This window comes from Nyctibius grandis, chromosome 17 (assembly GCF_013368605.1).
Source record: "Nyctibius grandis isolate bNycGra1 chromosome 17, bNycGra1.pri, whole genome shotgun sequence".
NCBI classification, from domain to species: domain Eukaryota; kingdom Metazoa; phylum Chordata; class Aves; order Nyctibiiformes; family Nyctibiidae; genus Nyctibius; species Nyctibius grandis.
The window spans coordinates 1621618-1646667 of NC_090674.1; the positions used below are offsets into that span (position 1 = coordinate 1621618).

Sequence of the window (25050 nt, forward strand, 5' to 3'; positions counted from 1 at the left end):
GTAAAAGACTTTAAAATGACAGTGTCAGACTGGAACGGCGGTGTCAGACTGGTTTATTGCAGCGGGGAGGGGGTACAGGGGGCAAGAGAACATGGTGGCAGTGAGCCAATTAAACATTTCCTAGAACATCAGGGTTCGGAACAAAGACACAAAGACTAAATTAAGATTTCTTGTGTCTATAGGCCAACTTGGCAAAACAAAAAAACCTCACCTTATTGCAGACCGGGCCACAAGTCTGCTTGTCAAACAACATAGTGGCAGGGAGCTCACCCCTCTGTCCCGCACCCCGATGTAGAGCGAGATCGTTTTGGTGCAAAGCCACAGGGATTTGGCGTCTTCCTGCGTTGCTGGAAACCCCTGCGGCGGCAGAGTCAGAGGGGGCGGCTGTTGGAGCCGGCTTTGCCCTTTTTGCGCTTGGTGGTGGTGGTCGGCGGGGCCGGGAGGCAGAAGGGCCGGGGTTCGGGCATGGCAGGGGCACCGCTGCGAGCCCCCTCGGGTCCCGGGGGAGCTGAAAGAGGAGAGAAAGTGGCTGCGGTGGGCATTTGTCCTCGCAGGATGCCCTAAAGTGGCTGCAAAAAAGCCCTGTTGAGGTGTGGGGTAACTACTGGGGGGGCAGCTTATTGAAACTGATTATTGGAGACACACTTATTGAGAGTAAAATCACGTCCACATCTGATAGAACTAAGGAAGCACCTCGGATGGGACGTGGTCGGCGTGTAAGGAATCTGCTCTGTGATGGTTCCCCTGCACTCTTAGATGTTTGGCACCAAGGGAGCTTGGCGTGCTAACTGTGAGAGAACAGAGGGTGAAAGGGTGTGGAGATAACCGTGGCCAGGCTCTGAGCTAACGAGGCAGGTAAGGTAACTCCATGGTACCTTGTAGCCAACAAATCACATCGCTCTTGTCAAACAAGAAATGATACCCCATTCCACCCAGAACGCTGGTCGCTGAGCCAGTGATTGTGGTGAAATCGTGTCCTGTTGATGAACTGTGCTCATTATAATCTCATTATAATACCAAAACACACCTCCATCCCAAAAGCTACCCACCTCCCTCTAGCCCCTGAGCATGCTCTCCGGATTTTTCTTAGTCTATACCTTTAAAATGGAAGCGAGGGAATTTTGCACCAATCAATATAATAAAGGTATGTATGACTAGAGTCACTCAAGCTCCACCTAAACATAGATGATAGTATAAAATGCCTTTAAGAAAGAGGCAAGGAGGAGAGATACCATCACTGAGAAGTCAGGGAGACATCACTGCTGACTTCTGGGATCAGTCGCCGGGCTGAACCTCTCTTCCCCACCCATAGAGACACCTTTGGGTGAAACTCGTACATTTGGTTATACCAGCTGCTTCCCCAGGAAACTTAGAAATCAAGCTGGTGTTTGTAATTGTATTAGTAGCATTATATAGTCATCTTGCAACATATATTGCAACCAACTTGATAGCCTTTTATGAGGATGTTACCCGGTGGATAGATGATGGTAAAGCTGTGCATGTGGTCTATCTCGATTTCAGTAAAGCGTTTGACACGGTCTCCCACAGCATCCTCGCAGCTAAACTGGGGAAGTGTGGTCTGGATGATCGGGTAGTGAGGTGGATTGTAAACTGGCTGAAGGAAAGAAGCCAGAGAGTAGTGGTCAGCGGGACAGAGTCCAGTTGGAGGTCTGTGTCTAGCGGAGTTCCGCAAGGGTCGGTTCTGGGACCAGAATATTCTATTCAATATATTCATTAATGACTTGGATGAGGGATTAGAGTGCGCTGTCAGCAAGTTCGCTGATGACACAAAACTGGGAGGAGTGGCTGAGATGCCGGAAGGCTGCGCAGCCATTCAGAGAGACCTGGACAGGCTGGAGAGTTGGGCGGGGAGAAATTTAATGAAATATAACAAGGGCAAGTGTAGAGTCCTGCATCTGGGCAAGAACAACCCCATGTACCAGTACAAGTTGGGGACAGAGCTGTTGGAGACCAGCGTAGGGGAAAGGGACCTGGGGGTCCTAGTGGACAACAGGATGACCATGAGCCAGCAGTGTGCCCTTGTGGCCAAGAAGGCCAATGGCATCCTGGGGTGTATTAGAAGGGGTGTGGTCAGCAGGTCGAGAGAGGTTCTCCTCCCCCTCTACTCTGCCCTGGTGAGGCCGCATCTGGAGTATTGTGTCCAGTTCTGGGCCCCTCAGTTCAAGAAGGACAGGGAACTGCTAGAGAGAGTCCAGCGCAGAGCCACGAAGATGATTAAGGGAGTGGAACATCTCCCTTATGAGGAGAGGCTGAGGGAGCTGGGTCTCTTTATCTTGGAGAAGAGGAGACTGAGGGGTGACCTCATTAATGTTTATAAATATGTAAAGGGCAAGTGTCAAGAGGATGGAGCCAGGCTCTTCTCAGTGACATCCCTTGACAGGACAAAGGGCAATGGGTGCAAGCTGGAGCACAGGAGGTTCCACTTAAATTTGAGGAAAAACTTCTTTACTGTAAGGGTGACTGAACACTGGAACAGGCTGCCCAGAGAGGTTGTGGAGTCTCCTTCTCTGGAGACATTCAAAACCCCCCTGGACGTGTTCCTGTGTGATATGGTCTAGGCAATCCTGCCCCGGCAGGGGGATTGGACTAGATGATCTTTCAAGGTCCCTTCCAATCCCTAACATTCTGTGATTCTGTGATTCTGTGATTCTGTGATTCGTAGGTACCTAGGCGTGCTCTGCAGACAGTGTACTCATCACTGGCGATCTAAAAGAATCTGTGTATGTTGCTTAAATAAATTACCTTCAGTGTGGAACTGGTCACGAGGATTTAATTTCGGTGGACGTGCCCAGATTTACAGCGTAATCTGGACCCGTGTTAGTTCATGGACCGTGACTGGGCCCTGCACTATTAGTGCATCCCGACCTGTGTTAGTTCAACATATCAGCTGTTGGACACAGCCGGACTGATAGTGCCAACTTTGGCCTATCTCAGCCAAAATTTAAGGTATCAAATTGGGCGTCACTCAGAGGCTAAGCTCAGCTGCCCCCCACCCCTCTGATATCTGAGGACAAGCTGGAACACAACAGAGTTTAGCTTCTGCCAAATTAGCCCTCTTAAAAGCAAGAGGTCAAGGGAGCTGAGCCAAAAAAAAAAAAAAAAAAAAAAGAGGAAAATGAAGGTGAACGCCGGGGGATCCATGGGGAAAGGGGGGTTTTACCTTGGTTCGTGGTTGGGTCGGAGCAGAGGATCCGGCTGGCTCGCGTGGATCGGAAGTAGTTGCTGGCGATGGTCTCGCTGTCGCTCCTGTCCAGCACCAGCTCGTAGCGGTCTTCCTCGGGCTGGAAGCAGAAAACGCCCGTCAGCAGCGCCAGACTCTGCGCTAGCCCTCGGGGTACGCTTAGAAATATGGCAAAAATTGGTAAAACAAGATACAAAAGCAAGGAGAAAGGCACCGTACCGTTAGCTCTCTGCTCTCAGCTGAGGGGCTCGGTCGGGCAGGTTTGGGCTGTGGCAGGGCTGGAACTGCTGGGAGAAGAGACGGCGTTAAAGGGTCGTCGTCTGCAGAACAATTAACGCTCTCCTCACTGCGCTCCCCGATCCCCGGCACCGCTCCGGTCACTGGGCTTACAGGGATTCCAGAAGGATCTGTACCGCGCTTCGCATTAGATGCTGTTACTGTTAAAATTTTCTAAACAAACCTTCTGTAGGTGGAAGGTTTTACAAGCAAGTGGAGCCCAAACGTGATCTGCCAAGCCCAGAATCAGCCGGTGGCACCACGGAGACTCTCCTCTTACCTGCAGGCAGGCGGGTTTTTTCAATGACAGGCTCTGGAATTTTCCAGCAGCCAGCTTCCTCATCCCAGACGGATTCGCGCTTGATCTTCTCCAGATTGCTGTAGTTACAGTCACGCGGGACGAGTGACTGCACCTGATCCAGCAGCTGCTGGAGGAGCATCAGCTCTCGGTCCCGGGGGCTGATGGTGCTGATGTGATCGATATTTTCCAGCTCAGACTCTGACTGTAGATCTCGCATCTCGGTCTTGGCAGCCCGCAGCTGGGACGTAAAAACAAATTGTTGGGTTTATAAAAGAGACTGATGGTTAGTGTGAGTACAGGAACTGGTCAGGCAGAGGGATGGAGAGACACACACAAAAGCTTCAATATTTGGGATGGTTTCTAATTTATAATTAAGAATTAGGATGAGATTTGTGCGGAGACATTATTCCACGTCTCTTTTAATGAAAGATTTCTCGCGTTTCTCCAAAGCGACGAGTTGTTGAATGGACTTTAAGTTAATGTAACTTGTGTGGTCTGCGTGCTAACGAACTCTTGGCAGTTCCTAACTTTGAGGAAAAAGCTGCAATATTTCCTTGATAACGTAAATACTGAATTAAAGCAAGTTCTTAACATGTAGATTTAGGACTGCACACACACACCCCAGAGATTTTTGGGAAACTTCTCTGATTCTGCTTCATCAGAGTGAAACTGATTTTCAAGCGTGCCTAAAATTTAAGAGTGCTGTAAACATCCTGCCCTAAAACACCTCCAGAACCTAAAAAGATGGGTAGGCAGAGGAGGAAAGAGATGCTCCCTAAATCTTCAGCACAGATAGCAGGGAGCTGCTCACCTTCTTCTGCTTCTTCTTCAGAAGCTTCCTCTTGGCTCGAACCTCTTTCTGGATGTAGTCGTAGACATTAGGCAGAACCCAATCACTGCTGTCCTCGTTAGATTGCTGCAGCGCAGCCACCAGCTGCAGCCTCCGCTCCTCCGCGTATTTTTTCCGGCGTCGGTGCTTTTCTTTGAGGTCCTTGTTCTCAGCCTCTTCCCCTCCGACCACGTCTCGCTCCAGCATCTGCAGCCTGGAAAAGGCAAATGCTTCTCTTAGCTCAGTGGTGCAAAGAACCCTCTGTGTATGCGCAGAGGATGCACGTCCTTACCCGAACGTTTGGGAAGACACAGTACACAAAACAGTGATTTCTGACGAGATTTGCTGCCCTGAGCAATCATGGCAAATTCCACTTTTATTACCAGTTTCTGGCATAGATACTCCTGTGGGCCCAAGGCAAAGCACGTGTTATTCTGAGCACCTTTGTCAACAAGTACGTCCACAAATCTGTATCTACACTCAGGGAATTCTTTTTAAAAACCCTCTTTTGTGGAATTTATATTTCAATTCTTATTTCTTGTTTTGAAAGACGCTTGAGGCAAGCACAAAATGTGCCAAAATTACGCAAATATTTTTAAATGGTGGGTATGGGAGTGGTACAGCTGGAAGCCACAGTACAGTTTCCTTTTTGGGGCAGGGTTGATGACTTGGGTGACCTCAGCGTTGCTGCTTGAGCACTGGCACAGACCCATATTTGAAATCGAGTTCGTCTCACATCCACGCCGCACGGCCCTGTACGCTCTGACACGGAAATAAAGCCGTGCTCCAGAGCTGTTCTCTTTGTCTGCAGGGGGATCTGCAGCAGAGCAGAGAGCTCAGGTTGGCCAGCGCTGGCTCAAATTGAAGAACATCCCACTGCTGATAAAACCTCTGCTGATAATAACCTCTTAAATATCTTCAAACCCATCCAAAAGAGCTCGTTCTCCACCAGAGATGACCTGCTATTCTACTGTACTGCACTTGCCAAGTAGCCTTTGGTTTCGTTTGCTTAATACACGCTTGGATCCTTGCTCTGCTGAGTGAGTATCAGAGATCTCACAGCCCTCCTGATGTGTAAAGCCTTTAACAGGCGGCTTTGAAAATCCCCACGCCTGTGGAATCAAACCCTCCTGCCTCATCTGCAGAGAACTTTGATTTTAATGGAGACCTCTCCATTAATAAACGGAATTGCCCATAAATGACAGACCATGCTACTCTACATTTCTTCATAGCTCCTTTTTCAGCTGGGAGAGGCCCAACAGAGCGAGCATGTGCCACAGGAGCTCACAGTAAAGCTGAAAGACTGCTTAAAAACCACCAGACTGCTTAAAAAAACATCAGACTTTTCAGAATCAAACTCCATCATCCACAATATATCTTATGTTGAACATTTCCAATGCTAATATAATTCTACACAATGGAGTAAAAGAGAGAAATCAGCAGAATTTGCTTAAAGTGTGTATTTCTGAAACAGCCCAGGCAGCCCTCACATCCCAGCCCCGTGCTCCAGGCCCTGGGTCTAATACTGCCCCTCAAATGTTATTATTGAGAAATATTGATGTCAGTTCCAGCTGACACCTTGCAAACAGTGTGAGATGCGTCAGTTAGAGGCAAAAGTGACCTCAGTGACAAGGGAGAGTCGTGGAGGACGCACTGTCCTCCATCCACACACAGTGAGCAGCATGAAAGCATGCTGCCTCGCTTGTACTGATATGAGAAGGCTCTAAGTGCCCTTCAAGAACCTTTTTTTAAGAGGAAAAGGCGGCCACCTCCATAACCTGTTTGGGCACTTAAGCTCTGTCAGCGACTGCCAGACTTAACTTTGTAAACTCCTCATAAATTGTACCTGCAAAAAGCCAGAGAAGGAAGAGAATTCCCTGCCTACAGATCTAGGCAGGATTTGTTTTCAGGGAAGCATGCTTTTTTGCATCCACATCTGCTGACACAGACCTCTCCGGGTTTTTCTCTCATAATTCTGGCACTTGGCATCACCAAATGCCGTAGCTAAGAGCTATTTATCTGCCCAAATAGGACAAAGTTAATTTGGGGGTAAAGAATACGCATCTGCCTAGTTTTGTGCTGCGCTGAACTCACAGCTGAAGCTTGACAGTTGTAATATCATAGAAGAACAGGGCTGCTTCGTGCCTGTGTGTGTCGTAAGCAATGCACACGAGGCAGTTAGCAGGAGCAGCGTAGTCACTGACCTGGCGAGCACCTGCTGCTGGTCTGCAGGGATGGAAATCCCTTCAGCCCCCTCTGCTCCAACACTCTCCCTGCTCACACCGCCAGCGTCTTGGACAGTCCGAGGCGCTGCTGGGTCCTGAGGACAAGAGAAAACCAAAGGCCACAGCTCTGAAAAGATGCAACGCGAGTACAGGAATAGATGAAACACAACGCTATCCGCTCGGGTTTATTCAGCCCAGGGGGGTAAAGTAGCCTGAAGGGTACCTGGGCTGACATTGGTTCTTCATCTGCTGCAGTAATAGTGTCTTCAGGCAAAGGTGTCTTCTCACGAGTATTTTCAGTCCTCATGGCAGCTGAGGAGTTAAAGAGGAAACACTCACAATGTCAGTAATGAGCTCTGCGAAACCAGAGCATGAATCTGTGAACACATCACACAAAGTCTTCACCAAAAGCTAAGAACGATGCGTCTGGAAGGAAAAGGTCTGTTATTTACGCTGGTCAGTAAAAGCCATCAAAGACCCAGAGGATGTATCAGGTAAGGAATGCAGATTTCACAGGGTTGGGAGAGCCTGGGGCCTTGTGTTCACACACAAATAATCTATTTCAGGGGCCAAAGGGGTGCACATTTGTAATCAGAGGGGGAGAAAAAAGAACCTCTCACCTTAGAAAGTGATAGCATCAAAAATGAAGAATATAGGTTCAAGAATTACTATTGGGCAATAAGTGCTGTACAAGCACGTGGCAAAACATGCTCTGAGGCGCTGCAGCAGTATAAATGAAAAGCAGTAATGAAGAGGCCAGCTGGCAATAATTTATAGGTGTGTGAGAGGAATATCCACCCTCCAGCAAAGCGATGGTGTTGATAATCCACCGGGAGACCGAGGGCTGCATCACATTTGCATGCGATGGAAGAGACTGCGGCAGCCACCCTCGTCTCGGGCGTGTGAGTTGTGCAAAGCCAATCGGATCAAGGCAGAGCAGCGCCTGCTGAGACCAGTCATCTCTGCAGCTCAAACCTCTGCTCGAGAGAAACGCTGCGCTAAGTCAGAAGAAACTCACAGCTACGTGGGCAAAAAAATTGTATTTTGTTGCCTCAAATTTTACAGTGTAGGGCCAGGCTGGTCCTGACAGGGAAAAGAAGTCAGGGAAATAGGGAAGAGGACAAAGCTGGGACAGAGAGCCTCGTGAGTGGGAGAGACAGAGTTACCGCTGAGATGATCTTTACCAGTGGAACAACTTGGCAATAGTGAAGGAAAAGTCCGTTACCAGAATGGAGAACTCTTCCTCCAACAGGTAAGGGACAGGTTGAGGTGAAATCCAGTGAGCATTTTACGTATAAAAAACACATTTTTCAGTCAAAGATAAAACACCTCTGGAGCCACTAAGGCCTCTCCTACCTGACAAATTATTCACGCTCATCTGTTCAGCTGGAATGGCCTTCAGCTTCTCAGTCTCCTGATACTCCCTCAGCAGAGCATCCTTGGGGACCTTGTTGATACAGGGCTTGTTCTTGATGTTTTTCGCACGATTAGCATAGCGCAAAGTATTGAGGCTTTCTTCATAGTTGTTATCAGCTGGAGATAAGCACGCTACCATCAGCGTCTTGGTATTCCCTCCGAGGGAGTCTTGCAGCAGCCTGGTCAGCTTTGAGTCTCGGTAGGGGATGTGTTCACACCTGCCATCGACCAGGGCCGAGATGACGTTGCCCAGAACTAAGAGGGAGAGGTTGATTTTGATGGCCTCTTTGAGCCGTTCCGCTGTGCGTCCGGTTTTTGACGGTCTCTCACTTCCTGCCAGATCCACTAAATTGAGTTTTGCGGCCCTAAGGTGGTCTTGCCCTCTCTTACCTGCAAGAAAATAATTCCAGGTTAGGCTCTTCTTAAGAGGAAGCATCTTAAGGGTCAAGAAACAGGACTCTCTTGGCAGTATGTTCCAGTTCAAGCCCTGTTCTTTGTCTGCATTTGAGCCCTGACTCCCTTAAGTAAATAAATACCTACTTAATCTTAGAACTACATGTTTTAGTGCTTTCCTGAACGAGATCCTGCACAGTAAGAATTCATACCCGTTCTTACTCTCCTAGCGAGCTCTGAACACACATACCCCCCCTCCACATATTTCCACAGTGTTCAGAATTTCACTCAAAGCCCTCCGCAAGTAACGAGGTCAGACCATGAGTTCATACAACTTTTTTCCTCCTCAGATTGTTTCATGAAGTTAAACAATGTCTGATAGTTGGAGAGAAAGAAGGGAGGAAGCATGAAATGAGGAGGCAACGGGCAGCAACTGGAGCAGGGCTAGTTGGAGAGCACAGGGAAAAGAGCAGGCTCCCTGAATGCCTACGTGACGTGGAGAGACAGGCAGCAAAGTCACCTCTACAGAGTATCGTGGAAAGGCTGGAGTAGACACTATGCTGGGAAAGAGTTTTTCCATGAACTCCCCAACTACAGCTTTTCTCAAGACTGGAATCATAGAATGATAGAATGGCTTGAGTTGGAAGGGACCTTAAAAATCATCCCGTTCCAACCCCCTGCCACGGGCAGGGACACCTTCCACTAGACCAGGTTGCTGAAAGCCCCATCCAACCTGGCCTTGAACACTGCCCAGGGAGGGGGCAGCCACAGCTGCTCTGGGCAACCTGGGCCAGGGTCTCACCACCCTCACAGCAAAGAATTTCTTCCTAATATCTCATCTCAATCTCCCCTCTTTCAGTTTAAAACCGTTCCCCCTCGTCCTGTCACTTCATGCCCTTGTAAAAGTCCCTCTCCCAGTTTCCTGTGGCCCCTTCAGGTACTGGAAGGTGCTAGAAGGTCTCCCCAAAGCCTTCTCTTCTCCAGGCTGAACAGCCCCAACTCTCTCAGCCTGTCTTCATAGGAGAGGTCCTCCAGCCCTCTGAGCATCTTTGTGGCCTCCTCTGGACTTGCTCCAACAGCTCCATAATCCAACCTACCCTTATCAATGGACATATTCAAGAAGTTTCTTGCAAGAAAAAGCACATCCTACTGGATACCATCAAGGACCACCATCTGGCTTTCTGTCCCAAGACAGCTCAAATGTTCAAGAAGCCCAGCAGATCTCCCCTCTCGCCCAGCTAGCTGTAACACTGCGCCGTGACTCGGCACACAGGCACGCTCGGCGGCATCTGTTCCTCCTCAACTCATGACAGAAACAGAGAAACAGGAAAACTGCAAGAAATTGGGACTGCACTCAGCCCGAACCACCCGGATGAGGAGCTGGATCTCAGTGAGTGAGGAGTCAGAGCCAGTGAGCTGGTGCCATTCCCACTGTAATGCTTGAAGGCAAGACAAGATGGGAGCTGAAGTTAACAGCTAGCTCCCCAGCTCCCTGGACGCACACCTCACCCATACATTATCTGCTTCCAGACCTGCGTTTTGAGGCCGGATTAACGTGATGACACAAATTGCCTGAGAAGGAGGGAGAGTGCATCTGGTCGCTTTAGGAACCCCTCGGTTTTGCTGGCTACTTAACTTTCCCAGCCTCATGCAGAGCAAAGAGTTGGACACACATTCCCAAATCACAGACTACTGTCCTAAGCGCTGGACCACACTCTTGCAGCCCTAAGGTGGTCCTGCCCTCTCTCATCTGCAAGAAAATAATTCCAGGTTAGGCTCTTCTTAAGAGGATGTCCACATCCCAATCCTTCCTTAAGATTGCAACCCAAATTCAAGGGAAGAGCTCCTTTAGCACTCCGAGCACAGAAAGCATCGAGGTTTTAACCAAGTCCACCCTTTTCCAGACAGATTTCCACAAAACCTAGCTTTGAATTTAGTCAGAGTTAAGATGTACGGCTGTAGACAAGACCTAGACACGAGCAATGAATAACCTGATGCAGGGGGGAAAGTTAAAAGTTCACAGGTAAACACCAAAAAAAATCTAAAATCTATTGCCCCAGGATATTTCCCCAGTTACAGCAACAGGTTGTTAACTGTGGAACTCAATGTTTGCCACCAAGCAAACTTGTTTCACTCCAGATCTTTCTGGCTGTCAAGACATGGGAGAATTGGGGAAAAAAAACAGGTGGAGCTTAAATAGAGCACCCTCTCACTATCTTTTCTGAGCGCTGGGGTGAGTGGACAGTCACAAAAGTAGGTTTTTCTAAGCTTTTCCCTCCTTTCCCCAATTTATATAAACACTGACAAGCAATTACAAAGTTGTTTTGGTTCCTGCCAGTCCCTTTATCCACCAGAGGCTGGTTGTTTCCATCTTGGAGCTCAGCAGTTTAGTTTCTATGGTGTAACAAGGTCCCAAGACTCTTGCTAAAATGCCTGCAGCAGCCTGAAGGTCTTGCCTGTCTAATTCTCGTACGGGCCATCGGCCGGCGCTGGTGGCATAAGCACTGGCCAAATTTACGACGTCTTTCTCATTAACAAATCAACCCCTAAGCACATTTAGAGGAATAAAACATCTGCTACTCTAAATATGGCAAAAATACTGATGGTAACTTGTGCATTTCAAACATCTGCAGCCAGAGGGCCTGGTGTTTGCCATAATTCCTGAATCTGTTACTTTTAAAAAAAAAAAAAAAGGGTAATTTTAGTCCACATAATTGCAGAGAGATCCTTCAAAATATTAACTCCCTGTAAATTATAATTTACTACAGGTTCAACTGGAAAATAAGTTTGCACCTCTTCATGAAGCCTAAAGATGACAACAGAAATACCAACTTCATTAACTATTTCAACTAACGATTACCCTAGTAGAACCACCCATTTCATGGGGATTGTGCCAGAACCCTCAACTTTCTCCTCAAATATTCCAGCTTTCATTTAACTGCCAAAACCACAAGTTTCCCCACCTGCCACCCTGTTCTGTGTAACAAGTTTTCAAAGCTTTACATCAGAGAAATTGTTTCAGGCTAGATTAAGAGTCCTGCACCCACCTGGAACACAAGAGAGGAGAGGAAATACTTCTTCTTCCTTGTTAGGATTAAAGTTGGGATTTGACGGACCTACATAATTTAAGGATTAGCATCCGTCGGCTGTGCTGATTGAGACATTCCCAAAATCCCCCCCCCCAATTTTGGAGAGAGGAAAATAGGGTACTGTCACCAACAGCTGGAACCCCAATTTAGGAAGACATTGTGTAACTTTCCCCATGACTGAACCAGCCAAAGAAAACGAAGCCAAGCTGTTCACAGCCTCAACTGAGGTCAAGGACTAGACAGAATATAGGAGACTAATTCCTTTCTTAGTCCCAGAAAAAACTTTTCAAGATCCGTGTTCAGGTGCAGTGAGGCAGCTTTATCAGCCAAAGAAATGCCAATGGAAATGAGATACTCGAGAAAGGAAAATTAGTCACTAAAACATTATTAAGGGATTCTTTTATTTGATCTTTAAAAGATGTGCCCTGTGAATAAGCTCAATGAAGGAATCCTTGAGTGAAATGATCTGACTTGCATTGTAAAGGAGGTCAGACAACACAGATAACGCTATCAGTTTCTCCAGGCTGTGTGCACAACACATGAACTCCAAGCCATTGTGTGGGCTGGGTGAGATTTAGCCCCCTTTGCTGGAAATAAAGGTTTGAGAAGATAAAGAAATTGAAGGAGAATTCAATATGTTCCCAGTTTGAGTGTAAGGCATTTCTCTCCCAAGGGGGAATCAAGTTAAAAAAAGACTTTGAATATTCAGCCATTTCACACTGTGAAGAATGTCCATGTCAGGGCACAATTCTGATTTCTACCCGACCTAAAATCATTTAAGGTCTACGTTTTGCTGTGGGGTGACTGGTCAGACCACACAGGTTGTGCGCTCTGCTAAGCCCAAGCCTAACGCAGGACATCCAGCTACCTACCAATTTCCACATAGACAGTCAAAATGGAGTGGGAGCGGGAAGAATCCTTATTCATGAGGGTGGAACCCACGGCTCGGTTCCTCCAGCCTTTCTCCATGATCTGCTCGCACTCGAGCACGCTGCGCACGGTGTGCAGAGAGAGCCCCTTCACGTTCGCCGCTTTTTCTGGGTGCTGCTTCAGCTGCAAACAGGGACAAGGCAAGACAGGTTAGAACAAGATACACCAAGGCTGCGGGAAGGTGTGCTGGAAACTGTCTGGAAGCTTGAGGGCTACGTGAGTTTTGCACTTGGGGAAATTAAACTGCAGTACGGCAAAAACGTAGCTGGCTGCCACCAAAAAGCCTGAGGATTTCTGAAGGAGGAATAAAAGCACACAAAAAGAGGGAACCACCTTCATGGCTCTGCAGAATGAAAGTTAAAAAGTTTGCTGATTGATTCAGACATGTCCCAGGCCACAAGAGACCTGCGCTGAGCTGCCTTCTACCTCCCCTATGATTAAGCTGCATATTTTAAAAGAAGAACTGAAATGTTGTTCACCTATTATGGCAAAGGCTCTAATATCTCTTCAGTCATAGGCAGCTTTTTAAAAATCAAAGCACAGAGTCAACAGTGACAGATATTGTTACCGGTGCTTTGCTGAACCCCTCCGCTCTCAGGGGGCGTCCTGATCTCCCTGACAAAAGTCCCAAAGTCACACCCATCACACAGGAGGACTAGAATAATTTTTCTCCAGATTAGCTCATTTTTAAGATGCTCTAAAATCCTATTCAGGCACCCAGGTAGAGTCAGAGTGTTAAACACCTAATAGCATCTTTTCAGCAATGATCAATCACGCAGAAGAAAAATGTCATACAGCATGCTAATAAATGATTGAAATGTTCAAAATCTGGAATGATCCATCAAACCTACATAAAAAACACAAAACAATCGGGAGATCCCTGCACTCCTACACCAGCCCCCTCCACACTGGGAATTTTAAACGAGCTGAATTAATTTTTGACAGCAACGTTACGCCCCGCACCTGCTGAGTTCATAAAACTCTCTCCTGTCAGCTGGGATATCAAGATACGGTTGTCATGACTCGGTGTCACGGAGTGACAGGCACCACGTTTGGCAGTGTGACTTCCAAAGACGACCCTTAGACACTTTAGTGATGCACCCGCCACAAGAAGCAATGCAAAATAGAGTGTTTGCTGTCAAAAAACCTGCACAGAACAGAGCTGGACTGGCTGAAAACTAAACTAGGCAGGATTTTAGCCTTGTTCTAAAGCTGTGAGTGCCCAGGATGAATCTGGTTACAGAATCACAGCCTGACTGTTCATTCACTGTGACTTTTGCCTGTGCTACAGCAGAACCCCGTGGCTGGCCTGGCTGTATTTGAGGGTGCTGCAGAGTTCCTAAGGAACACCCAACCGAGGACGTGGCTGTCGTTTAACTCCACAACAGGCTGACAGGGGCATTTTCCTCGCAGAGCTCTGTCAAACCTGCTCTTCACAGGGTTTCATGCCCCGGGAGGTGATTGTGAGCTTCAGAGTCACCAAAGTTGCTGACGTTGAAAGGCAAAGGAACAAACAGAAACGGGATTTTGGAGGGGAACTGGGGGACACAGCAGAAAGCAGGGGGTCAGCCTGGGCTTTTGGGCTCTGCAGGACACGCCTCCCTTAATTACTCAGGGAAGGCAGCAACAGGCAGGGGCTGTCACCGCTGTGATAGTGTTACCCTGGCAACTGTTCTGCCCAACTCCTGCCCTCCCAGTGCCAACTGCGGTCGTCACAGAAACCGCTGTCACCGCTGATGTGCAACAAAAGATGGGAAACTGCAGCAAGCGCCTTCCGAAACACCGAGTCCCCTTCTCCCACCCTCCCTCTCCACACGCACAGGTGAAGCACACTTGGAATGAGCAATGGAGAGGGTTTTGCCTCCCTTAAAGCCAGAAGCATGTTAAAAAAGAAAATCTGCCCCGTAAGGCAGGTTGGGTCTGTCACCATCTCAGCGCGTCTGTGCGGCAGATGGTGCTAGTGCCTCGGTTTTCTTCACCAGGGAAGCAAATTAGGACAGGAGATTTGCAGCTCCCTCCAGGAATATGTGCAAAAAGATCTGCAAAGCCACCAAGAGGTAAATTTTATAAAAATCAGCCCCCTGCTTAGGATTTCAGGAGAGTTTACCCTCCTGCGTGCCTGGGAACCGCCCGCCTTCCCCACACATTCCCATGGGGAGTAATATCTGCTCTGTCCCCTCAAAAAAGGATCAGCCTTTTTTGTTTTAGACAGATCATGAGATCATCCGCAGCTACCCTGGATCAGATTAAACATTTATAAGGCACAGAATCCTCCTGCTTTAGAGACAGCCGTGAGATGAAGAGGATTAGGAAGAAATTGCCCCCCACCAGCACTTTATTCCATCCTAGTTCAGTTATGATTTTAGCAGCTACCAGCTGCTATCAAGCAGGACACATGGGACTGGATCCTGTTCCTTCTGCCACTAAACTTTCACTAAAGTCCCTTAAAATCTCCTCTTGGCTTCCATATTCATCACTACATCTTCCTGTTCTGGCATTCAGCTTCTGACAGAGTGTGTTATTGCACTTCTGTGAGGCATTCACTGAGCAAGGCACTTCCTAATTAATACACATTGGCTCTGCCTCACCTCCAACTTCTGCTTGGTATCAGCTCCCAGAAGGTCTCGTATGTCTTCATTGTAAATCTCCAGGTAGGAAACTCTCACCAAGAACTTGTCATTTTCAGCACGCTGCACAAAACAGGAACGATTTTCAGGTAAGGTTCTCCAAATGAAAGCAAGCAGGCAGCCCACGTAGACCCTCACTGCCAGCTGGGTGCCTGCCTCCCTTCAGCACTTCATCAAATCTCTCCTGGCATTTCATTCCCGGGTGTATCCACCCAACAGACTCACTATGGGGACTTTCGGTCCTTAAACATCTCAAGTGCAAGGCCATGAAGTCAGCAGAGATGAGGGTGCAGTTCATCTGACTATATACGGGCCTCAGCTTTAGGGTGAGAGGCAGCATACCCAAAAGCCTGTCCCCATTCTTGCACCCAAGCGCGATCGGCACTCACTCCTTGGGGTATGACACAAAAATCATCTCTCTCAGTATCACACCACCTTACACAACCAGATCTCTTTCACATCCTTACACACCCACCTGTACACTCTCAAAAATGTGTTCAAATGCCCTGGGTATTATGCCTTTCTGTGTAGAAGGCTCCTCGATCCCCTGCATGGTGAACGACTTCCCGCTGCCAGTCTGGCCGTAGGCAAATATGGTGCCGTTGTAGCCTTCGGTGACACCCTGGAAATGGAGGAAACCCAAATAAAATAGCCATTATCTTCATGCTTTGCTTCACTGGAAATACATTGTCCAGATTCTATCCCATCTCGTAAAAGGTATTTTAAAGGAAGAGCTGGAAGTAAACATCAAACAACCGCTTGATCTTCACATGCCTTCAGAGTATAACAAATTAAAAACGCATTCTGCTAGCATAGAAATCGATGGTTTTCTCTCAAAATGGAAAACCTGAAGAAACACAGGTGTTGAAAAGCAGAAGGGCAGTCGACAATGCTTAGAAGACCAGAATGTTTTTGCCATAGGGCAGAAAATGTTACAAAACCCAGAGAGACAACTAGAAGGCTAGTTGGTTGTAGGGTGGCCAAAGGGACGGTCTCTCGCTTAGAATAATTCTCTCTTGAAAGCTGGCTGGAAGAAGGCCTGGCTTTCATGTTGTTCATTTGTTCCTATTTCAGAGAAGCACAGTAGGAACAGAAGACATTTGGATTTCTTAAGGTTTCAATAAAAAGAAATATAAAGAACCTATTAACCTAATAATCTACTGCTTCAGGCCCTGGTTGTTCTCCTGATCGGGAATTTCCATTTTAAAAATATCACTAGCCTTTTTATCCATTTCTTCTAACATTGGGTTTTGGGGGGGCTTGGGGGTTTTTTTTGCTTACCTGGTTCTTTTCTCACCCTAGCTGTTTACCGTGCTGATGTATTAGCAAGGCAACAAACATACCCCCTCTCATTTTGCTAGTCCGAAACAGGCTGAGGTTCCCTGTCTTCTCTAAGGTTTCTTGCTTGACAGTAAAAACGTCCCTAAAAATCATCAGGAGTCTTCTTTGTCCCCCTTCTCCTCACATCACTTTCCACTGGTGTTTCTGTCCAGCTACCATCTCTAGGGCCTGCTCAGGGGGGTTCATCTCTCATATAAACATCTGCTTGAAACAATTAAATGTAATTCTATCCTCAGTGCCCCACTGGCTGCTGAAAAGCTTTTTTCTTCCCAATTTCCCAGCCTAACGCCGGGATGCTGTTTTGCCTTCCTCTGCACCTCTGGGTTGCAGCTAAGCCTCATGAAGGAGTGGGCAGGGCTGTTTCTGTCCATAAATCAGTTCCGCTTAGGGATCACCTACCCATGTCAAACTCCTCAGCTTGGCTGTGTCCAGCTTGCTTTGGGCACCACTCACCTCCACGAGCGGGTAGGTGATCTCATTGTAGATCTGCTCTGTGTTGTGCTCCTGGTTGTACGCCCCGTCGAAGGTGAACTGCTTTGGGGGCTCGCTGGCGGCGGCGGGGTTTTGGAGGAAGCACTGGCCCCGCGCGCTCTCCACGCTGACGACCGCCTTGCAGCCAAGAGCCTTCTCACGCTTGTTCATGGGCCGGCAGCGCACGATCACCTTCACAGCCTCTGAGGCCATTTTTCAAGGCCCCGCTCAACCCCGCACGCGCTCACTTGGCAGGACAAGGAGGCACTGGGGCCTGGGTGGGCCTGTGGGAAGGCTGGGGCAAGCCTGACCCCGGGGCCTGCACCCCTTGGTGGGGTGGAGCACTCACTGCTTGCTGGGGGCACTGAGGGGAAGGACCCCCCCCCAACCTGACATGAGGGAAGAGTCAGAGGGGCTGCAAATGGCTGGGGGAGAAGGGGAGACTAAGGAGGAGAAAAGCTTGTGAGGGATGAAGGGAAATGGGAAGACTTGGAGCAAGTCTGAGGGGGAACTAGGGCAGGCCGGGGGGAGGAGACCTGAGGGCGGGAAAGCCTGAGGTGACTCTGGGGAGCAGGGACAAGCCCGTGGGGTGCTGGGCGAGGGAAAACCTGAGGGAAACCTGTAGGTGTCGGGCAAGCCTGAGGGAGCGGAGGGAAACCCGAGGCGAGCCGGGGTGTGCGGAGGGAGCGGGGGGCTGAGGGCAGCCCAGGCCGGCGCCTGAGGGGAGGGAGCGGCGGGAGCGGCCGCCGCCGCCGCCCCGCGGCGCCCCCACGCGGTTGCCACAGCGATGGGATAGCGTTGGGCGAGGCCCCGCCCCCAGCCACGTGACAGCGGGGCGGCGCGCGCTCGGCCGTGCAAGCGGGGGGTGCGCGAGCACGAGCGCGTGAGAGCGCGAGCGCCGCCGTGCGTGAGGGTGCAAGAGCGGGAGGGCTTGAGGGTGCAAGCGCGTGGGAGCGTGAGCGCACGAGTGCGTGCGAGGGTGAATGTGCAAGCGCAAAGCGTGGTGTGGTTGTGCAAGTGTGGGGGTGCACGAGGGCACGCGGGTGTGCGGGGCTGTGGGTGTGCAACGGTGCGGGCGTGCAGCCCTGCCGGTGTGTGAGTGCGGCACCCGAGTGTGCAAGAGAGCGCGAGCGCATGGGCGTGCAAGAGCGCGAGTGTCGCTGTCCGTGAGGGTGCAAGAGAACGAGCGCTTGAGGGTGCCAGCACGTGGAAGCACGAGTGCGTGAGTGTGAGAGCGCGAGCACAAACACGTGATGTGGTTGTGCAAGCGCAGGGGTGCACGAGGGCATGCGGGCACGGGCGTGTGGGCGTGCAACGGTATGGGCGCGCAGCCCTGCCAGTGCATGAGCGTGACACCTGGGCGTGTAAGAGAGCACGAGAGCCGTTTATTGCCGCGGGCACGCCGGGCGCGCCGTACAGCCCGCGGAGGGGAAGGGATAAGGCAGCCAGCAGCGGTTTAAAGCTCAGTGGGGTTTTGGGGAGCAGACATGCCCGGGGGCGGGGGGGTGGGGGGCGGCCGGGCCTAACCCTGCTCGTGCTGCACCCCGACGGGGGCGGCGGGGGCCCAGGCGGCCTCTCCCCAGGCGCTGGCCCCGTCGCTGGGGTCCCGCTCCTCGTAGCCGGGGTTGCGGCGGCCGGGGGCCAAGCGGCAGAAGCAGCCCCCCGGCACCCCGGAGTAGTGAGCCAGGAGGGCGGCCACGCTGGCGAACTCGGCGTTGGAGTGCTGGCGGCGCGGGGAGAGAGGGGAGAGGGGAGATCCCCTTGCCGGGGTGCCTGAGGTGCACCCATGCACCCCTGAATCGAATGCACCCATGCACCAAAGGCACCCATGCACAGCAGCACCCGTGCACTTGTGCACCGAAGAATCCGGTGCACCCCCACAGCAATGCACAGGTGCACACGCGAATCGAGTACGCTCGTGCACCTATTGCACCCATGCACGTGCTGATGCACCCGTGTACCTGTGCACCCACACGTGGCTGCACCCTCTGCACTGACACACCACAAATCGAATGCACCCACGGACCCACAACTCAAATGCCCCGTGACCAGCGCGCCCGTGAATCACGCACGCTCACACTGAATCACCAGCGCACAGATGCACTCGTGCACCCACAAATCACACGTAATTGCACGCCAAAGCACAGATACACCCCGTCGGTACCTGCGTGCCGTGCACCACGCACAGATGCACCCGTGCACCCTCGAATCAAACGTGCCCACGCACCGACACCCCTGTGCACCCACGCGCAGACGCACCTGAGCGCCGACGCAACCGTGAAGCAAATACCTCTGTGCACCCGTGCAAATGCACTTACACACCCGCGTACTCGTGCGCTGGTACACCCACACACCGGTGCAGCCATGAAGCCAATGCACCAGTGCACCGCTGCATCAAACGGATGTACACACCAGTGCATCCACGCACAGATGCACCAAATGTACTTACACAGTGTGCCAAATGCATGCACACACTAGTGCATCCATGCACTGGTGCCCCAGTGCACCAGTGCATCCATGCACAGACGCACCGAACACACTTGCACACCAGTGCATCCACACCCAGATGCATCAAATACACTTACTCAGGTGCAACCGCACCACTGCAACCACAAAGCAAACCCACCTGTGTGCTCACGCATCGAACGCGCTTGCACCCGACGCACCCGCGCGCCGCTGTCCCCGCGCCGCACCCTCACCTCCACGCAGAACCTGCCCTGGTGGGTCCTGAAGAGGCAATAGGGGACAACACCGCAGGGCGCCCGCACCCACAGGCACCAGCGCTTGGCCACGCCGGGCTCGGGGCGCAGGAGGAAGGCGCCGGGGACGTCCCGCCGCAGCAGCGCGATGCCGCAGTCCCTGGGGAGGGGACGAGGCGGTGGGTGGGCGCAGGGGAGGGTGGTAGAGAGGGGGGGGACAGCGAGGAGCGGGGCGCTCCCACGTGCTCACCTGGCGATGCCGGCGAAGGCCCACACACTCTCGGCGAGGACGCTCTCGTTTTCGGGGAGGAAGGCCAAGCTCCTCACCCCTTTGCTCTCCAAGCCCGCCCCCGCTGCGGGAGCCCGTTAATCCCCTCTTTAACCCCACAAAATCAGGGCTATGTGTCCCCCCCGTGCCTCAGTTTCCCCTACAGCCACTCACCGGTGTCACGGGGCGGCTGGTGGAGCTGGCTCTCGGCCCCGCAGTCCCGGTAAGCCCCGGAGCGCAGGACTTTGCTGCGGATGGCTTTTTTGCGCACCAGAACCGGGGAGCAGTAGGGGTTCCCCGGGCGCCAGGCGCCGGCTCTGCCCTCCGCCTCTGGCCGCCGCTCCTGGAGGGTGGAGAAAAGCTGTGAGAGGGGGTTTTGGGGACGCTCGTGGCACGAAATGTCGTGCAAAACACCATGCAAGAACTGCTGTGCAAAGAAATACTACGCAAAAAAAGGCGTGCAAAACACCGTGCAGAAAAAGGCTGTGCAAAAAAAAAAGTTGTGCAAAACACCATGCAAAAAATACTGTACAAAAAAAAATCATGCAAAAAATGCTGTGGAAAAAAAAAATGCCATGCAAATCACCCTGCAAAAAACTGCTGTGCAAAGCAAAGCTGTGCAAAAAGTGCCCTACAAAATACCACGCAAAATTGCTGTGCAAAAAAGTGCTGTGCAAATACACCCGATGCAAAATGCCGTGCAAGCCCACCCAGTTCCAACCCCCTGCCACGGGCAAGGACACCTTCCACCAGACCAGGCTGCTCCCAGTCCCATCCAACCTGGCCTTGAACACTGTCAGGGAGGGGGCAGCCGCAGCTGCTCTGGGCAACCTGGGCCAGGGTCTCACCACCCTCACGGCAAAGAATTTCTTCCTCAGATCTCATCTCAATCTCCCCTCTTTCAGTTTAAAACCGTTCCCCCTCGTCCTGTCACTCCATGCCCTTGTAAAAAGCCCCTCTCCAGCTTTCCTGTAGCCCCTTCAGGCACTGGAAGGTGCTAGAAGGTCTCCCCAGAGCCTTCTCTTCTCCAGGCTGAACAGCCCCAGCTCTCTCAGCCTGTCTCCACAGCAGAGGGGCTCCAGCCCTCTGAGCATCTTCGTGGCTTCCTCTGGACTCGCTCCAACAGCTCCGTGTCCTTCTTGTGTTGGTGCCCCCAGAGCTGGACACAGCACTGCAGGGGGGGTCTCCCGAGAGCGGAGCAGAAGGGCAGAAGCCCCTCCCTCGCCCTGCTAGCCATGCTGCTGGGGATGCAGCCCAGGACACCGTTGGCAATAACGTGCCATGCAAAACACCGTGCAAAAATGCCACGTGTGAAAACACCGTGCAAGAAAACATCGTGCAAAGACCCCTGGAGAGAAGCACCCAACACCCCGGCAGGGTGCACCTACCCCTGCGCCCAGGGAGCCGAGGGCAGTGGGCACGGGCAGGCGGCGGAAGGAGACGAGGGCGTTGACGTTGCGCGACACCTCGTCGGGGTTGAGCGGCTCCCGCAGCACCCCGCAGCCCCCCGGGGGGTCCCCCTCGCCCGCCTGCTCCTCGGGGTGAGCCAGGAGGTAGCAGAGCTGGAAGGAGCGGCAGAGCAAGAGGTGCAGGGTCTGGACCTAGGGGAGACGAAAGAAGCTGCGTGAAAATGTTAAAAATAATAATAATGGTTTTTTTTAAAGGGGGAAATTGAGCCACACACCTCGCCCGGGGGCCCCACGAAGAGGTGGCAGAAGAGGGTGCTGGCGGGGCTGCGGGGATTGCGGGCCACGAAGGCGAACTGGCCGTCGGCGGGACGCCACGTGCTGTACAGGATGCGGCGGAGAGCGTGCGCCATCAGCAGCGTCTGCGGGGACAAGGGGGGAGGGTCACAGGGACCGAGCACCCCTAGACCCCCCCGGGGTGCAAGCGGTGCCGGGGGCACCCCTATGTGCACGGCAGGTCCCAATGCTGTGTGAAAATGCAAAGCATGTTCCCAACGCTCAGAGTGGTGCAACCCCCACAAAGCACCTTTCCAACAGCACCCAGCACCCCCAGCACCCATGATCCCCCCCCAAGCACCCATGATCCCCCTCCAGCACCCATGATCCCCCCCCCAAGCACCCCTACCTCCCCATCGGCACCATAGACCTTCAGCCCCTGCAAGCTGAACCTCAGCACCACCGACCTCCTCCCGGGGCAGTCCTGGCCGGGAGAGATGCACCATTGGGGTGGGTCCAGGCAGTGTTGCCGGGGGGTCTCCCCCACTTATTCAGGGTCCCCCCCCACTATTCAGGGTCCCCCCATTTCCCGGTGAGGGGATGGGTGCCCGACCTTCAGCGCCCGCAGCTGCTCCTCCAGCCACCCCACTTGCTGCTGCAGGTCCAAGTCCTCCACCGTGAAGGAGCCCACGTACTGGGGGGGGGACAGACACAAAAACCCACCAGTGTCAGCAATGACCCCCCACAATGCTGCAATTGCCCCCCTGGGGCAACCGGACCACCCCAAGATGGTGGTTTGCGGAGTCACGGGGATGCACCCGCACCCAAACTTCATCTCATGCTCCCCCCTCCGTGGGTGAATCACCTCTGCCGGCTTGGCGATGCCCCGGGCTCGCTGCTGGGGGGGTGCAGGATCGGGCCCCCTCCCGTTGGCCACCTTCTTCTTCATGACAGCGGGGTTTGGGGGTGAAGGCTGGGTCAGGACAGGGTTAATTGGCTCTGGTTCCACATCCCAATTGAGCCACCCAGGGTGACAGGAGCCTGGATCTGGCCCCTGGTCACAGTCCCTGCGAGGAGGAAGGGGACAGACACAACCTGCCCCCACTGTCCCCCGTTTCCAGCTTGCTGAGATGCTGTGGTCCCCATACGGTTGTCCCCAAGTCCTGACCCCAGTGCAGATGTCCCCAAGTGCTGACCCCGAAACAAGTGTCCCTCCATACCGACCCTAATAAAAACGTCCCCAAGTCCTGACCCCAAACCCAACGCAAGGGTCCCCACGTCCCCACCCTGAGCATCATGCAAGGGTCCCCACATCCCAACTCCAGCACAAGGGTCCCCCTGTGACCCCAAGTGCCATGCAAGGGTCCCCACAGCCTGACCCCAACCCCAGTGAGAAGGTCCTCATGTCCCGACCCTGATGCAAGGATCCCCAAGTCCTGCCGCTGAGCACCGTGCGAGGGTCCTGTGTCCCTACCCTGAGCAGGATACATGTAGTCCCCACGTCCTGACCCCAAAAGCAACGTGAGGGTCCCCAAATCCCACCCCCTAACGTGATGCATGCGTTCCCGAAATCCTGGCCCCGAATGAAACCCAAGTGTCCCCACGTCCTGACCCCCAGCAAGCTGCAAGTGGTCCCCGTGCCCTGAGCGTACAGTCCGGACCCCGAGCGAGGTGCATGCAGTCCCCCACCCCAAACCCCAGTGAGATTTTGGGGTCCCCCCTATCCTGCCCCTCCCTCAGTGCTCCGTCTCACTCCCCATCAGCCACGCAGCCCCGAGACCTCCATGGCTGTCCTCCCGGCCCCCTGAGACACCAGTGGTGGGGGGCAGCACATTTGGGGGTGCTTTTTCAGCCAGGGCACCCACCGAGGGATGCACCCAGCCCCTCTCCAGCCACCCAAAGGGGTTTTGCCCTCTGCAGCCTTTGGCCGGGCTGAGACTGGCACAACTCATGTCACAAAGGGCACCCCGCAGCCACCTGGGTGCAAACACATGGGAAGGGGAAGGGTCTGGCTGCCCCAAGTGCATCCTAACAGGGTGTGGGGGGGGTCTCTCTGGTGACCCCAAGCCCCTTTGCAAGCTCAGGGGTGCCCCTCTCCTTTCCAGCACTATTTGGGGGGGTCTCCCCATCCTTCCCCCAGCCAATCCGCAGGCAGGCAGCCCCCAAGCCCCACCCCCTTTTTCCCACGCCCCCCAGCCCACCCTGGAGGTCCCCAAGGGAGGGATGTTGACCCCGAAACTGGGGGGGTGTGACACCCAGACACCAAGCATTCCCAGGGACCCCCATCCCGCCGGGCTCCCCTCCCCAGCTCACGCTCAGCTCGCTCGGATGGCTCCGGAGAAACGCAGGCGAAAAAAGCCCCTCGCTCCGGCTCTCTCTCGGCCTTCGCCGGTTGTTTTCCTTCCCCGGGTGGCTCCTCCGGCAGCTCCCGCCGTGGCGCAGGGATGCTCGACCCGTGGGCGTCAGGCCCTTGCCACCAGCCAGGCCTTGGTGAGCCGGAGCCCACGCCGGGCACGGGGCAAGCAGCAAACTCTCATTTCCTGCCCACGATGAATCACTGCAATTTACCTCCCCGGTTTTCTCCGTTTCTTGGAAGCGACGGCGAGCAGAAACGCTCGAGGCTTTTTGGAAAACGCGGCTGCAACTGATTCTTTTCCTTTTTTTTTTTCCCCCCCTCTCCTCCGGCGTGCCCAGCAGAGAAACGATTTCTCACCCTGACGCACACACACACTCGCTTGCCACCCCCTGCCCCGATGCTCAGAGCCTTTTCACCCCAATTTCTGAATCCCCCGGGGAGTTTTGCCCACTGCTATCTGCTTTTGCCGGAAAAATATAAAGAAGGATGGCCCCGACCTTGCTGCAAACCCAAAGCCTTGGCTTCCCGAAACCCTCCGGCCGGCCAAATCCATGGGGCTGAAGAGAAAGCTGCCCCAGCCCCAGGGATGCGCTTGGCTCCTGGAAAGGGAAAGCAACAGTTTGGGGACGAGATGGGGTCGGGGGTGCACCTGAAAATCCCCGTCTCGCACCCCAGAGCTCCTGAGGGCACGAGGAAAAGGGTCCGAAGAGCCGCGTTCAAACCTTGGGTGCCCGCCAGCGCTGGCTGCTTCGAGACGCCATGAGATGCCCCGGCAGAGCCTGCCGGAAGAGTCGATAGCGTAGAAACAGCGGGGGAAAAAAAGGGAAAAATAATAAAAAAAAAAAAGGACAGATGGGGCTGAAGAAACAACACAACGGAGCCCAGTCTGGCCAGGAAGCGGAGATGGGAGAAGAGCGAGCGGCGGAGCCGGCGTGAACCTTCCTG

At 52.7% G+C, this 25050-nt stretch overlaps 2 protein-coding genes across 2 annotated transcripts; both read right to left on the minus strand.

Moving 5' to 3' along the window:
• Positions 1 to 371: 371 nt before the first annotated feature.
• On the minus strand, positions 372 to 17313 carry LOC137671485 (kinesin-like protein KIF17). Its single transcript, XM_068415082.1, is given in 12 exon segments — positions 372 to 508; positions 3182 to 3302; positions 3422 to 3486; positions 3759 to 4017; positions 4591 to 4822; positions 6813 to 6928; positions 7057 to 7145; positions 8190 to 8634; positions 12590 to 12784; positions 15250 to 15351; positions 15764 to 15910; positions 17083 to 17313. Coding segments are annotated over 12 exon segments (2139 nt in total).
• Positions 17314 to 18622: 1309 nt separating this feature from the next.
• On the minus strand, positions 18623 to 24144 carry LOC137671486 (SH2 domain-containing protein 5-like). Its single transcript, XM_068415083.1, has 11 exons — positions 24063 to 24144; positions 22615 to 22722; positions 22363 to 22443; positions 22159 to 22233; positions 21752 to 21895; positions 21456 to 21668; positions 20720 to 20736; positions 20242 to 20420; positions 20050 to 20152; positions 19800 to 19959; positions 18623 to 18823 (listed from the first exon to the last, which is right to left on the minus strand). The coding sequence occupies exons 2-11, from the start codon at positions 22696 to 22698 to the stop codon at positions 18623 to 18625; spliced, it is 1257 nt and encodes a 418-aa protein (XP_068271184.1). The 5' UTR covers positions 22699 to 22722; positions 24063 to 24144.
• Positions 24145 to 25050: the final 906 nt, after the last annotated feature.